A 15,104-nucleotide genomic window follows, 5' to 3' on the forward strand; every position below is an offset into this window, starting at 1 on the left:
ATGCCAAGGCTTTACCTGCGTGACGTGAGTTTCGTCTAATGGCACGCTAAATCCAAATGTAGCCACGATCTTAACGCATTTATCGTAAGCTACCGCCAGGCGGAGCATCGCCTTACCCCGCGCGATAAATATATTAAGCGGTGATCTTTTTGGTATTTACGAAAAGCTAAATAGAAAGTGAATCCGAATAAGGTCGTAACTTGATTGTCATTTTTATATCCATACCACAAATTTTTAAACCTACAAGTCAATTACTAAATTCATTATTAAATAAATCTCTTCTTCAATAAATAGGTCGTGAAGGAAGTATTGAAATTATTTTATTTTATTATTCAGGAACCAGGACAGATGTCATATTATACTTGTATGATACTTAAAAGTTAAATGTAATTTTAAGTCTGTCAGCTGCGTCATAAGAAACATACTATTCGTTGTATAACTGATAATTTGCAGCAAACGCTTATCTTTGCAGTAGCTCAAACTGCACTTCTAAGATACTTTCACATGAAAATCCTTACGAAAGGTAAAAAAAATATTGAAAATCCCAAACATGAAGCCGTGTACGTGACGTTATTCGCGGTCGCGGAAGTCCGCCATATTGCCCCGTGTCAGATGGTCGGAAACGTCGTCAGCGCCGGCAAGTAAAACGGGTACTTTTATGTTCGCAATGTTGGAACTACTCATAAAAACCCCTTGTTTTTTAAATAGGAAAGTTTATTATTTAGCGATCAAGTTTCAATGATAGTTTTTGCCAAGGACCTTCTATCCAACTTGGACGTTTTGTCTAGACCATTCTGTTGAGTTGAGATAATATTAGGTACATATTTGACATTGACGTCACACTGTTTTTCTTTTCTTTTGAAGGATGTTTTTTTTTTAAACGGCGCGCTTAGAAGGCGACATCCCGAAGAAATTGGTTTAGGCGGAGTATGTCACATTCTTAGAGGAGGTCACTTTCGAGGCCACGTTCTGAGGACGTCACTTTCTGAGTACGTCCCTTTTTTAGCATAGTATGATTTAAGCGTATACAGTCGAGCATTGGACACCAGCAATCATTATTAGCTATACTGCATACGGTCGCTTTTATGTATTATGGGAAAAAAACCATGCCATATTCTTGGAGAATTTTTTGTAACTTGGCAAAATGCGTCAATAATGTTGAGGTAATTACGTCTATGTAACATATTCGCCCCAATGTCAGTGGTCAAACAACCTTTTTACTAGATACATAGTTTTACTAGTAGGTAGGTATACTTGATACGTAGTTTTAGTGAAAATTATCAATAATACCTATACTGCAGTGAAAATGTTTTATGTCAACGTATTTTTGGGCCAGCCTGTAAATATTAGGTGTAGATTAGTAAAATGTGTAAAATGTGTACCTAAATCCTTAAATAAATTCGAGGAAATATTATTAAAACTACTAAGTAAACGAGGTTTTTTTATCTTATTCGAACCAAGTTTTTTCTACAACTGACAAAATAATAAAATCAGACCAAACACCCGAAGCCTTATCAAAAGCAAAGCAATATCTCATACAATGAAATCTCTCCTATGACCCATTATTAAGTTTCAATGGGGATTATGATACCGTAATCTTAAAATACAGCGCCTTATTCTAGCAAGTTTGGTTTGAGAGGAGCGCCAATAATTTATTGACCTGCTTTTGCCATGCCATGAAATTGTAATAGTTTTCCGTGCCACGCACAATTTAGTACAGTCGTGGGGTGTGTGCGGCCTTTATATTTAACAACACACACGAACAACGAAACTGTATTATTCAATTATTTACTCCGTAATCTCCGTATGCTGCTTTCGTAGGTATATTACACAACTTTGTAAATTCGAATTTTATTAAGTTCAACGTAACAAAACTTATTTTATACTGTTTTGTTTTACAACCCAATGAACGAATTGTCTCGTTTGAATGTGAAATTGAAACAAGATTTAAATTGACTAATTTTATAACTTAGTGACAGGGAACAATTCATTTGCTCAAGTCGCACGTGAATACACATACCTTTTGTGTAATTAAACTGCGGGCAAACCCAGTTTAAGTTTAATCCTATAGCCTCTTGACACCGCTCCCACCCGAGGGGAGCTTATTTTGTTCGTCAACACTATCGACCGATGTGGAGACGAAAACGCTCAACCCAATGCCCATGTGTCATACAGAATACTACTCTTATACTACATAACACGACTCAGATTCCATAGTCGTTTTGTCGGGAACATCGTTTACTTTTAGTGGGGCTGCGGAAAAAATACGGTTACAAGGCACATAGAGTTCAGTCAGACGGCAATCATTCATACGGATTGCATGTTTTGTAGGCAGCCTCCGTCATACATGACACTTGTTTCTGTAGTTTGTAATATTTACTCACACTTACGAATGGTGTGCCATACATTTCCCAGCACGTTTTGTGTGGAAGCGCGAACGCCAAGAAGTTGTTTCGTGACGCCATTACTTCTTATAAAGTAAAAAAGAAAATGGTATCCACACTTTACAAATTTCTCTAAAATTTTATAGTGCTATAAAGTTGAGCGAGTAAACAGTAATATTGCCACTGTTTGATATTAATGTTGAAACCGCAACTTTGATAAAATGGTACAACTATTTTACAACCAGAGTATTATTATTGCTTTGAACAATAAATGGTTCAGTTGTTCACAAACGCATTTACACGTGATCGAACATTAATAAATTTTCTGATTTGTGTATCGGTCCGTAGACAGTAATGTCATTTGTAGGCAGAAGATCTGAAAATTAAAGCTACCTTAGAGTTGAACCCGTGTTCTTCTGACTTAGGTACTTGTGTATTAATGTGAAGCTACAGAGGCTCAGTAGAAAATTAGGACCTTGTTGCAAATTCTCGACATTTGCTTAATGTATGAAAATTTTAAAGAACGTACTGTGTTGATGGCACTCGAAACAAAATAATTGCTCCGGTCGCGCGGTCCCGGTTTTGGCCTCCGCATTCATTATTCCCTTTTTATTTCCTTTTCCCTCCGCTTATAATTTGACTCGAAACATAAAATCAAGTTTTATTTGATTATGCGTAGCAAAAATAAATAAATAAACTCGAAATACATCATGTCCTTCCCTTTTACTCGTAATGGAGATAAAATATTTACGTTGTAATTTACTTAGGTACTTACAAAACTTCTCATGGACCATAATTCAAGAATTCATTTATAACAAAAAACTAATCAAATTAACTGTCAAAACATTTTGGAATACCTAATTATTGGAAAAGTGGTAACTCAAGTGGTTTATCATGTGATAGAGAATCAGCTTTTGAAACCCCACCGATACCTTTCACGTGTTGAAGAGATTAGGGGCCCGTTACTCAAAATTACCTTGTGGTCGCTAATTAATTTTGTTGTTAAAAAGCGATCTTAAATAAATAAATAAAAAAGCCGAAAATCTTCAGCGCTGTTATTACAACAAAGTTGGTCATAAATTGCAAAAACCTATCCCTGTTTCTGTTTTGCGTGTGCAAACATTACCTGGTATGTAATTCAGATTCACAAGGAGAGATTACGAATTAGTCTACCATTGAATGTTTATTTGAAACTCAATGAGACATTAATTTAGTATACGTAGTATTGCGCAAAATTACAGGAATCTAGCGTAGTTACGTCGGTATTTGATTCTCGTGTCGATATTCTATTCAGCGTTCCTGTCTGCATATTCGAAATAAAACATTCTCAGCGAGTTTTAACAATAGGTTAGGGTTAGCATGAGCGTAGGTTTTTGCATTTAGCAAAGATGGGGGAGTAAGCGGCAATGCGGCTTGACGTCTTGCTTTCATCCACTCATTGGGCGAGACTGCAAAAAGAAAAGCAAATACATGCACACCTACTACGATATAAACGCCATACATTCGCGGAAATGGAGTCATTTCAATGTGTTTGAATGGGTTTCGATGACGGTTTTAGACGGCTAAAATGTGCCTTTTATTTTGTAACCCTCGTGTAGGAGCGTGAACCTCTATCAAGAGATTTTACTCAACTGCATTTCAATATTTAAGTTAGCTAGCTTCCTATCTAAATAGATATTTGCAGTGAAATATTAAAACTACTAGAGCGTACCTAGATTGCTACAATGTTGAAACAAGTAGTCCTGTGGACATATGGGTGAAAACTTTGCGTACCTACTAGTGTAAGACACACAAAAAGTAAGAGTAGGTATATGACATCTAAGCTTCAGAATAGATATTACGAACTTCATGTTTCTCCCGTTGCATAGAATCTTCTTTAAAAAAATCATGGGCTTATCAAACCATCGATCAGTCGTTATTTATTCAGCTCACGACGTAATTCTAAGAAGTTTCCTCATTTACATGCATTCGCTTTTTCTTTCGTATTTACTTGTTTGTGCTTGCTTTTTCAGATATTGAAAGAAAACGTAACCCCTAAGTAAATATTTTATTCACAGCATGTGTTAATAACTGAGCATAAAATATTGTAAAAATGTTCGGTGTAATGTTCTAGTAGTTAGTATACGCAACCAAACCCCTTTACGTACAAGCACTTGCATTAATATCACTTCACAGTCACGATTATCTGTACCAAAATCGTCTCACCTTCGAATAACAATACGTGCCTGAGCCAAGTCTAGCTATTCTAGGAATTAACTAGTCTACAAAGCGTCAGATAGTGAGCATCAGAACGAGATAGAGATTAATACTGTGCAAGTGCTAGTGAAGCCGAGAAGCAATAACGTTTTGTTAATGTCTGCCATTTAGAACGTACGCGGTTAGTGTCTTGCGTCGGTTGATGTCGCACGCCTTAGCCGAGTAGTTATTTCACGTCGCATGGAGGGAGACTGCGACTGAAGTAACGAGACTGGCACGGTAAGCCCTGGGAATCACCATTTGCCATCCGTGCGGTCCTTGTATTGTTACAAATGGCACAGGTCTGCTCGCAGCCGCTCCGTGCGGACCTAATGAGCTGTGAACCAGATAAGGTGTGCGACACGACGGGACGGGATCATCTGCTATCTATGTGGAATGCTCACTGCGCTCAAGGTAAATGTGTTCCTCGACTTACGATATATTCACACAAACGTCGGAAGTTGTGACGTATTCTTTAAAATATATTAAGTTTATAGGTACAAGTTCTGTTTCTAGTAAATATAGTTTATTACTCAAAAAAACAGCTAACAATAAAAATAATACCCATTAGTTCCATTATCATCTACTTGCCAACGTTTAAATGCTGTCTTCAACAATTCGAGTTAGGTATTTAAGTTTTGCATGCTTTAAATTGTATTAATGTTAAATTAAGTTTAAATTGTATTATTAATGTTAGTTTCTGAGCAACATAACTGTTATCATTCATTAGTGGAAACTGTGTGGCTTGTGAATGTGTTATCTGATTTTCTATGTGTGTTGTTTTTGGCTGTTTGTTTCCCAAAGGTATAAATAAATAAATAAATAAATATTACTAGTTTGTATATTGGCGTTAGTATTAGAATTTATATTTAGAAATTATTTTTTTTCGCATCGCACTGCACCCACCTTAACAATTTCTGTTTGGCCCAGTGGCTGACTGGTAGAGAATGCCTCAAGGCATTAAGTCCGCCTTTTGTAATTGTTCTTGTGCAATAAAGTTTAAAATAAATAAATAAATAAATGTGTTTCATTTTTCAAGGAGTTTGGGAACCGTTTGCGAAATAGAGGTCTGGATTACCGCTCCGGATCATTCTTGGTGCAGACGTTATACGATTCAGCGCGGTAATGCGGCAAGCGTTTTGGGCACCTTTGCGCCTGGGATGACGCGGGGTGGGATTTTTGACTGACTAACTACTGACTGCTTTGTTTTTGATTTGTGTTTGTGTCTTTTTTAGTAATTTGTATTGATGTAGTAAGTAAATAATTATGTGGTTAAATGATTTAATTTAATGTAATGTTTTAATTGTACTTTATCGTTTTGTTTTTTTAGTAAAATATACATAATTGTACATACTATATAAAACCTATAGTAGTATTATGTATAAAGGCAGGGTCCATGAAAAAGAACAGAAAGGTCAAGTTCTACGTCACATGTCTTGTAATAATGAAAAACATGTAGCCCAAAGCACGCGTTTATGTATTTAGGAAGACAAAGAATGGATAGGCAGACCAAACGCCGGGAGCAAACGAGCAAACATAAAAACAAAACGTAAAGTCAGCGTTGGGGCGACCTTTGTGTGGCGACGGGTGATCGCAAAATTGTCTTTGGATGGAAACTAATTAAGGGTACTCCTAACCGGACTTTGTCATATCATAATAATTATATGACCATCCTTATTTATAAAAATATAATTTCATGCAAATAACTGTAATAAAATATATTCGCATTCATGTATTCACTATATAAGGTATGCAGAGTCTAATTTCAAAAGCATCATAAAAAGAGATTAATCAAATAACCTTTACAGTTTAAAATGGTTTTACATTCAAAGTAATAGCGTGAGTGCTGACGTTGGGTGCATACCTTTAGATGCAGAGCGTTGGGGGATACAGGTGGAAACATAAAAATTTCACCGACGCAGCGTGCATGGCATATTATGAATTGAGTTAGAGTCTGTACGCGTTTCCAGGTGAATAATATCCGAAATCCACGTTAGCGTTTACTTACCTTTACTTCAACTCGACCCACAGCTTCGGTTAAGAAGACCACGAAGTTGTAAACATAATGGAAAACCAATTTTTTACAACCTTTAACCCCAAAACCTGTAACCAACCTTTAATCTTTTAAATGCAGATGTCGCTAGTGACTTGTTGTTCACAGTTACAATGACTAAATTCGCGTTGATTGGCAGATGGTCAGCTGGCTGAATTGGTAACGCATTGGACCGGCAATCCAAGGATGTGGGTTCGAGGCCCACGTTGACTAGAGTTGATCATCGTTGATTTTATCATTGTGATTGACATATGTATTTACGACTTATAGCTTGTAATAATGTGGTACGTCTCACAATTAAAACGGAAAAATGTATTTTCAAATTAAAAATGGGAAATAAGCAATGTTCGTAGACTAGGGAAGCCGTCAAAGATAAACATAGGCCTATCCTTATTTCTGTAACCCTTGCATAGAAAAAAATGAAACTGTTTAAAACATGAAGCTTCTACCAAAAAATGTTTATGTTAGCGAAGATTACCCTAAATACATATTGAATAAAAGGAAAGAGCTCAAAGTACAACAACAGGAAGAGATAAAAAAGGGAAAGCAGGCTTACATTCGGTTTGAAAAATTGATCATCATAGACACACCTGGAAATATTAGCGAAAAAAGGAAGCGTGTTAATACTGCTTCACCCCAGAATCAGGACAAACCTGGGCACCCAGAAGTAAGAGAGGAGCCCAAGAGGATGAACAGGAATAGCATGAAAGACTACCTAGCAAGACCAATGACCGAACCCACACCTCAAAACATTTTCAAAAAACTAATAAGAAACAACAAAAACCGGGAATCAAACCAAGCACCAACAGATCACAAACTGAAACAACATAAACAACCTCCCCCAAGCTGGCTGGTCCCCGTGGGGGAAAATGACCAAAACCCTCCAGAAAGCAAAATACCTCGTGAACACAAAAAGTATAAAAACCAAAAACAATCTATAAGAAATCAATCAAAGAAACAATAAAGTAACAACATTTATATTGCAACTTATAATGTAAAAGTTAACATGGTTGGATGATTTAAGAAGAATCGGAGGAGGTAAATGGATGCAAACAGCAAAGGAAATAAATAAATAAATGGAAAGCTATGGAGGAGGCCTACATCAACGGAAGAGTTGAAGTTCTAGTTGTGAAACCAAATGAATATATTCTTTATAACTGAAAAGTTCAATAATAAAGGCTGTTATCATATCATTATCATATTTCAACTGAAACACTAACTTAGAATTGAAACGATAATTTAAATACCCACTTATCATAATGGTTTAATACAAATTAAATAAAGAACCGTGTCCCGATTTGGGCCATGGTGCGTCCATTAATGAATCGCATACTAACGGATAGGGGTTTTACAAGTACATTAACGGAAAAATAGTTTCATTGTTATTCGAAGTGGGTATATGATTATAAGCAACCCAACACTGGTGGCTTAATTGATGTATAAATCTGTAAAGATTCTTCATCCTGACAGTCAAATCTTATAAATATGTCTCCCATTTCTGTTGATGGAGGTTTTATTGGCTGTCAGATGCCTTGCATACCCTAAATACCAAATAATAATTGCTATGTCGTCTTCAATATTATCTTCTGGTGTAAAGTGGTGTAACATTACTGCTATGTTGTTTCGAACTTATGACATAAATACGTCGTTTGAAGTTACTGATGGACTAGTACAAAATGAAGGTTTATTCTGAAAGTATAATAAAGCTTCTTCGTTTTCCTGAGAACCAGTTAAAGCATTGTTTCTTCTTCCTTCGGTCTTGTGAGTAACATTGCACTTGAACAACATTTCACATTTTTATAAATGCCAGTAGGTATAGTAGGGTAAGAAGTGCAGTGAGTATGCACTTTTGTCTCAAGCGATGCCGCTTTGCTTGGCATGATTGTCAAACAAAGGTGATTTGGCCCGGTAACCACGAGATCGTACCGTGTACCAAAAAGGTGAGGGGGGGGGAGAAGGGTCAGCCCTCCAGGTCCAATCTATATTTCTTCATGCTCTTAGCAACTAGGGCAAGTTATATATCATTTTCATATAATTTAGGGAAGAGGAATTCATTTTTAAAATAATCTTTATACCTTTTCATACCAAAAAAACTGATTTTTGTAAAATAAGTTAATATTATTTCTTTTTAGTGACAATTTTGACCTTTACAATCACAGTGTGGCGATTTGCACTAAATAAAAACTTGCACAGTTTAGGCCATTTATTCCTCATTCTTAAAAGTATCAATTCAAAATAGGCACACATAATTTTTTTTGTGAATAATAATTTGTAGCGCGTGGCGGTGACGATTTCCATATAAATTGAATTATGGCCAAAGTCAAATATAAAAAATGTTTAAAAAATACTGAATTTGGCGTTTCAAAGTATGAATACAATGTTTTAATATTTCACAGATAAATTATAGGCGATATTTTCACGAATGAAATGGGTTTCGGCCGCCCTAATATAACGCAGTTGACTTTTTGCTAACCGAGTATGCCCACCAAATACGTTCATAAGGACGGTATAGTCTATCGATATAGGCTATGCACTATCTAATAATATACGAGTATAAGCTAATTCGGGACGCGTCATGGCCCAGTACCCGTACTATCCGGAACACGGTTCTTTGCTATTTTTAAAATGAATGTTCACCGATATATTATCATTATTCCCGCTACTGTAGTTCAATCAGACGGGTGCACAAATAATCAGGGCAATAATCATACAGCCAGAGAGCTCCATTCAGAATGATTTCAAGTTATTCATAACAGTCATAAGTGTAATTTCGGGTAGTTACAGTAGTCACATATATAATTGATACATTTATATCTGTTACGACAAGTATAATAATAAAGTATGCAATACATGTTCTTAATGACATCGTTGTTACACCTACTGGCTAGAGTGGAGATCTGAAATTATGAATGAATAGCAAGCGATGTGTGCGATAGTAATTTATGCGTAACAACCGACAGTGTTCAACCAATACATAGTTGTAGGCCTGTATTCATCAGCTACAAACAATTCAATTCGAATTGAATTTAAATCCTTATGGGTTAAATAAGTATGTGGGTTAGAAGTTCATGTGACTGCTACATAATGAAAGGCATTATTAAAATACGAGTGTGGGTTTAAGAAACGAACGAAGTGTTTTTCATAAAAGGATCACACGAGTGTTTTAATGCATAATTATGTACAGTTACACACACTATTTTACCTACAAACATATTATAAACTTTCTATGATATATTCACTAACCTCATATTTCAGCCGACATTGGGCATCATTTCTCTCTGACAGAACTCGCAGATTTTAGAGGTGGCGTCTCCGAAATATCTTTATTGCTCATTTTACATGAAACTTTTGCTTTAAGTTTGTTTGAAAACAACAAAACAAATTAATTTTATACTTAAGACTAATTATAAGATAAACTGTACGTCAAATGGCGGTAAATGAAACCTTTTTTCACGCATGTCACGCATTTGTAATGTTTTTATTAAATTCATAGACAAACGAATGAAGTCCCTAGCTATTCTCATGTCACTGGAGATCAAATTTCGTGCGGTTTATATTAACAAAACAAACTAAATTCACGATTCGTATCGATAAATGTTTGAATATCTATGGATACCAGAATAGAAACCCACTTGAGTTTTGGCAGCTGTTCCAAATTTAAACTCATAACCTTATAAAAATCGATACTGTAATAATATTAAAGTACATATTTTACTTACCTACTACCACAGGCAAGAAAGTTCTCATTGTAAAATTGGTTGTAATAATGCTGGTCATTTCCTACGGTTTCTAAACGCATTTTAGAGCACTAATGATACGTGCGTAAATAAAAAAATTGTTTATTTAATGAGAAAAATTGTTTTTTGAATAAATATGTCAAATTATTATGATAAGCAACTGACAACTGAAGTTGGAATTAATCTTAAATTAAATGTGATACTGATGCATGGCGCTGTGACAATTTACTTTTATATCAAAATAAGCATCTTTAGGTACTAGGTACATACGTGTACTTATAAGTTTGCATTTTAATCCTGTTGTATTAAATTGTTATTAGGAAATGGCCCGGGATATTGCAAACGGATGTCGTGCAAACGTGGACACGCGGACGCGCTCGCGATCCCGCGGTCGCGAGGGACGCTCGTGGCGTGGCTCGGGTGGTCGTGTTGTAATTGATGTGTGTATGTTTTTGTCGTGCTACGACCGTTCGGTGTTTGCCGCCGCCTCCGGTCAAGTTAGACTAAATTAAATTGTTGTATTTTTCACAACGAAACGACTGCGGTGACCGACTCCTCTGTTAACGAGGGGGTGGATAATGTCGTTTGGCCAAGTCGGCTCTTGTATCTGCCGTAAACATTTTAAAAATTTTGAATTATGGCGCTAGAACGTGGACTCATTTTAGAAACCATTTTAATCACCGCTTTTGTTTTTATAATGAAACAAAAAATATTACTCATTTAATTAATTAATAACCAGCAATGAAGTTTACTTACGGAACCAGGTTTGTAGAAACAAGTCAGGAGGCGATTACGTCAGACAATCACAAGTTGCGACCCAATTTAGGGTAGGCCAAAAATTGGATATGCGGTGAATAATAATTTTCCCGGTGGAGTAAACTGCGTTGTCCACATTTAAGGTAATTGCCAACAGTTTCGGCTGACGGCCGCCGGTAAACCTGACACTCGCTCCCGCGGGGCCGCCCTTTACAATCCCACTAATAAATGCCGCTTTATCAAATTTTTATTTATTGTTTTATAAATATTTAACCCAATTTACGGTGTAGCGAAAAAAATTCACTTTGTCTCTCTTTGCGGCTCACGTTTGGTTAAATTTATTTGTCAACGAGAGTATTTAACTCATTTTAGTGACACTTGTTGATTTGACAATTAATTAACAGTTAAGTTCCATCAAATAGGTATTTTATAATTACCCTTAATGTATCAGCTACTATATCGATGATTAAAATCGCAAATATCGATTGAACGAATGAATGAAGCGAAACGTAATCCATTCAAGATCAGACCAGTTATCGATGCGGAACAAATCGGTCCCACACGCGATATTATCGCCCATTGGTTTACCTATTTATTTTGAATATCACATCGATCTCATCCGTGAGATTACGATGGGATGATTTAATCATTTCTGATATTTTTTTATTAAGTTCTGTCCTGCAAAATAGTTTTCTTGAGATGTCATTTATGTAAAAAATGCACATGTTAATGCGTTAATGAAGTAAGACTATTTCCTGAAACAGTAGGTATGTTATTGAAATTTAGTATAATTTTATGTAAGTGCTCGATGGTCTAAATACAAATATATCTAGATTTATGCGCCACTATTGAAGTTCAACTGAAGTAGGCATCGTTCCATAACAAATAAAATCGATGGTTTATACAGAAAACGACACGGGGGAAGCAGGATATGTTGTCACACTCGAGATTTACGGGAGACACGGGGATGCTAGGGATGGGACCGCCACTTGGACACGTAGCGGACCGGGCGGAGGCACTTTCTTGTCATTTATATTTGAGTGTGATTTCGTTTGGGATCGTCACAGAACTCCGAAGCGCCTCACTTACTTATATTAGTTACATTACGTTTCCGAATCTTGTTATATTCAATTTCTACACAGCTATTATAATTATTTTATTATCTAAATTTTAGTGCTATCATATACCGACATTAAGATATTGGGACATGGAATCATAAGAACGATAAAAATATAACAAAATATAGGTAAATTATTGTAAATAGCCCACTGATTTTTATTTTCAATTTATATCACGCATTATGTAATATATAACTGACTTTTAACCGCAAATTATTTTGTGGAATATTTTGATGTTTTTTTAGTAGTCACACTACTATACAGTGTGGAAAAAAATTTGGGTCCTGGAGGGAAAGTGCCTTAAAACCACAAGTTAGCTCATTTTACTTAAAGGAAACATTATTTTATTTTTAAAAATAAACAAAACTGCATTAAAAAAAAAATATATTCGCTTGTCTCGCACGGGAATCGAACCGACTAAAAATTCCAAAAAATAAACACTCGCTAATTTATTAAGTATGTTTCCTTTAATAAACTGAGCTAACTTAAGGTTTAAAGGCACTTTCCCTTCATGGACCGTAATTTTTTTCCATCCTGTATATAAATATAAACTGAAATATACACTAAGGAAAAAGTGACCAAGTCTATCGGTGGCCGAAGCGGGAAACAAAAGCGCCTGGGGGGATGTTACTGAAGCACAAAACTTTAATTTTAGTATAGCAATGTTACAAGTAAAATCATTGATTCATAAATAAAATTAAATAACGGGCTTTTTGTAAGTTTCGTAAAATTAATTGGCTTCTCTGCAGTTTTGTTTTTACTTTCCACTACCTATCATCGGCGCCGAATACCTAAAATCCCTATTGTTAGCTCGTCGCCTGCTTTTTTTGCTCGTTATTACCGGCATAAATATTCAAGAAGAAACAGGCTCATCCTTTGACAACGAGCCAATGATATTGACGTTATAATGAAATCCGATTTAAACCTCTCCACGCTTTTACTCTTAAAGTATGGCATAAATAAATACCGCTCAACAATCTTTACTAATAAAAATACCATAATAACACCGCATTATATTTTGTCACCGTAAAAACCCGTTTTTAGTGAAAACTATAGCGAGCGTATAGCGACCGGTGAGTGCCAGACCGACTTTATGTATTTTATAATCTTAACTTAGAAAAAAATACTATTTGTGTTCGAAATATAGTTTTAACTAGTGAAGACCCTTTTTCACTGAAGTGATACGGAAAACTAATTCTAACTTAGGGAAACGCGTTTTCACTACATTTTTTACTGCGATTCACAGAAATCTTATCATTTTTATTAATAAAAAAAATCATCATCTTCCTCGCGTTGTCCCGGTATTTTGCCATGGGTCGTGGGAGCCTGGGAGTCCGCTTGGCAACTAATCCCAAGAATTGGCATAGGCGCTAGTTTTTACGAAAGCGACTGCCACTGACCCTCCAACCCAGAGGGTAAACTGGGCCTTATTGGGATTAGTCCGGTTTCCTGACGATGTTTTCCTTCACCGAAAAGCGACTGATAATAAATATCAAATGATACTTATTTTGTACATAAGTTCCGGAAAACTCATTGGTACGAGCCGGGGTTTGAACCCACGACCTCCGGATTGCAAGTCGCACGCTCTTACCACTAGGCCACCAGCGCCTAAAAATAAATATATATATTTATTGAAATATTTTTGTAGTTTTTTTTTTTTTTAACATTTTCTGCAAAATGTGCATTTAAAGAAAAAATCTCGTAATTACCAAAGAGTTTCATATAATGCAAAAATATATAGGGCAGACAATTAATGATATCAAATTTAATTGGAATAAGCATAGAAATGAATGTTTCATTTTGTTTTATGGACGCTGAATGAATTACATTTATCATAAGAATGTTTCTCTTTCTTGATCTAGTTTTATTACATGGTAACACTACACTTCACAGGAAACCCTAGCAGAATAAATAATAAAAATGTACTGCAATTTTATAAAGTAAGGTTAGGATTCAAGTACGCCCGCTTGTTACGGCGCACAGTCTTGAAACTTTGCAATCCTCAAACATACCAAGCTGTAATGAAGATGGCGACCAGACGGGATCAAATATTTCTCACATTATCGTTGTGATTTTCTTAAAAACTATTAAATTACTCTAACTGTCAACACGAACAGAAAAAAGTAAACACTGAACTCAAACATGCATATTGTATAGGTACTGTAAAATAGTAGCATTAAAATTTGGGGACGCCTTCAAAAATATAATTTATTAAAAATACCGCTTTTTTTCGCTAGATTTCTTGTTTTGTACTTAACCTTGCCGCTTTTTTAAAGTCACTCCGTTTTACAGTACCTGATTGTCACTGGTAGGTACATATTTTAAATGAATATAAATGTTTTGTTTCAGATGGTGACCAGGACAAAGAAAATCTTCGTAGGAGGGTTATCAGCACCCACAACGCTGGAAGACGTAAAGAATTACTTCGAACAGTTTGGCCCGGTAAGTACATTTTCTTCCTATATGTCCTGGTTTAATGAATAGGCTTTAAAATTTAAAATAGGTTTAATGAATATTATCTATGGAATATGTAAGCGACAAGCAGTGATACGAAAACGGGGCTTAAATAATCGCTTAAACTCACCATACTACCAAAGCGCGCATGTCGCAGCTGTCAAAAAATGTCAAGTGAACAAGTCTACCGTTGCTGACCAGACCAATTAGAAGAGTCTTCCCCGAGAGGTAATTTTAAAATTTGATTAAACGCGATTAAGTTTAGGTTTAGGATTAAGACCTACTTCTTAAACAATAGTGTAAAAATCGTGTTTAAATCACTTATTTTTTTAATTGGCTGCGCCTATGGGTGTGTCCTGCAATACGA

The 15,104-nt window shown here is 35.7% G+C and overlaps 1 protein-coding gene across 5 annotated transcripts in view; it reads left to right on the forward strand.

Annotated features, from left to right (window-relative positions):
* LOC134742486 (RNA-binding protein Musashi homolog Rbp6) overlaps positions 1–15,104 on the forward strand; it is a 699,530-nt gene that overhangs the window by 412,896 nt on the left and 271,530 nt on the right. For all 5 annotated transcript variants that reach the window (XM_063675698.1, XM_063675697.1, XM_063675695.1 and 2 more), the window contains exon 6: positions 14,633–14,725. In XM_063675698.1, the coding sequence (XP_063531768.1) occupies positions 14,633–14,725 (93 nt within the window). The remainder of the gene's footprint in view (positions 1–14,632; positions 14,726–15,104) is intronic.

This window comes from Cydia strobilella, chromosome 6 (assembly GCF_947568885.1).
Source record: "Cydia strobilella chromosome 6, ilCydStro3.1, whole genome shotgun sequence".
Lineage (NCBI taxonomy): Eukaryota > Metazoa > Arthropoda > Insecta > Lepidoptera > Tortricidae > Cydia > Cydia strobilella.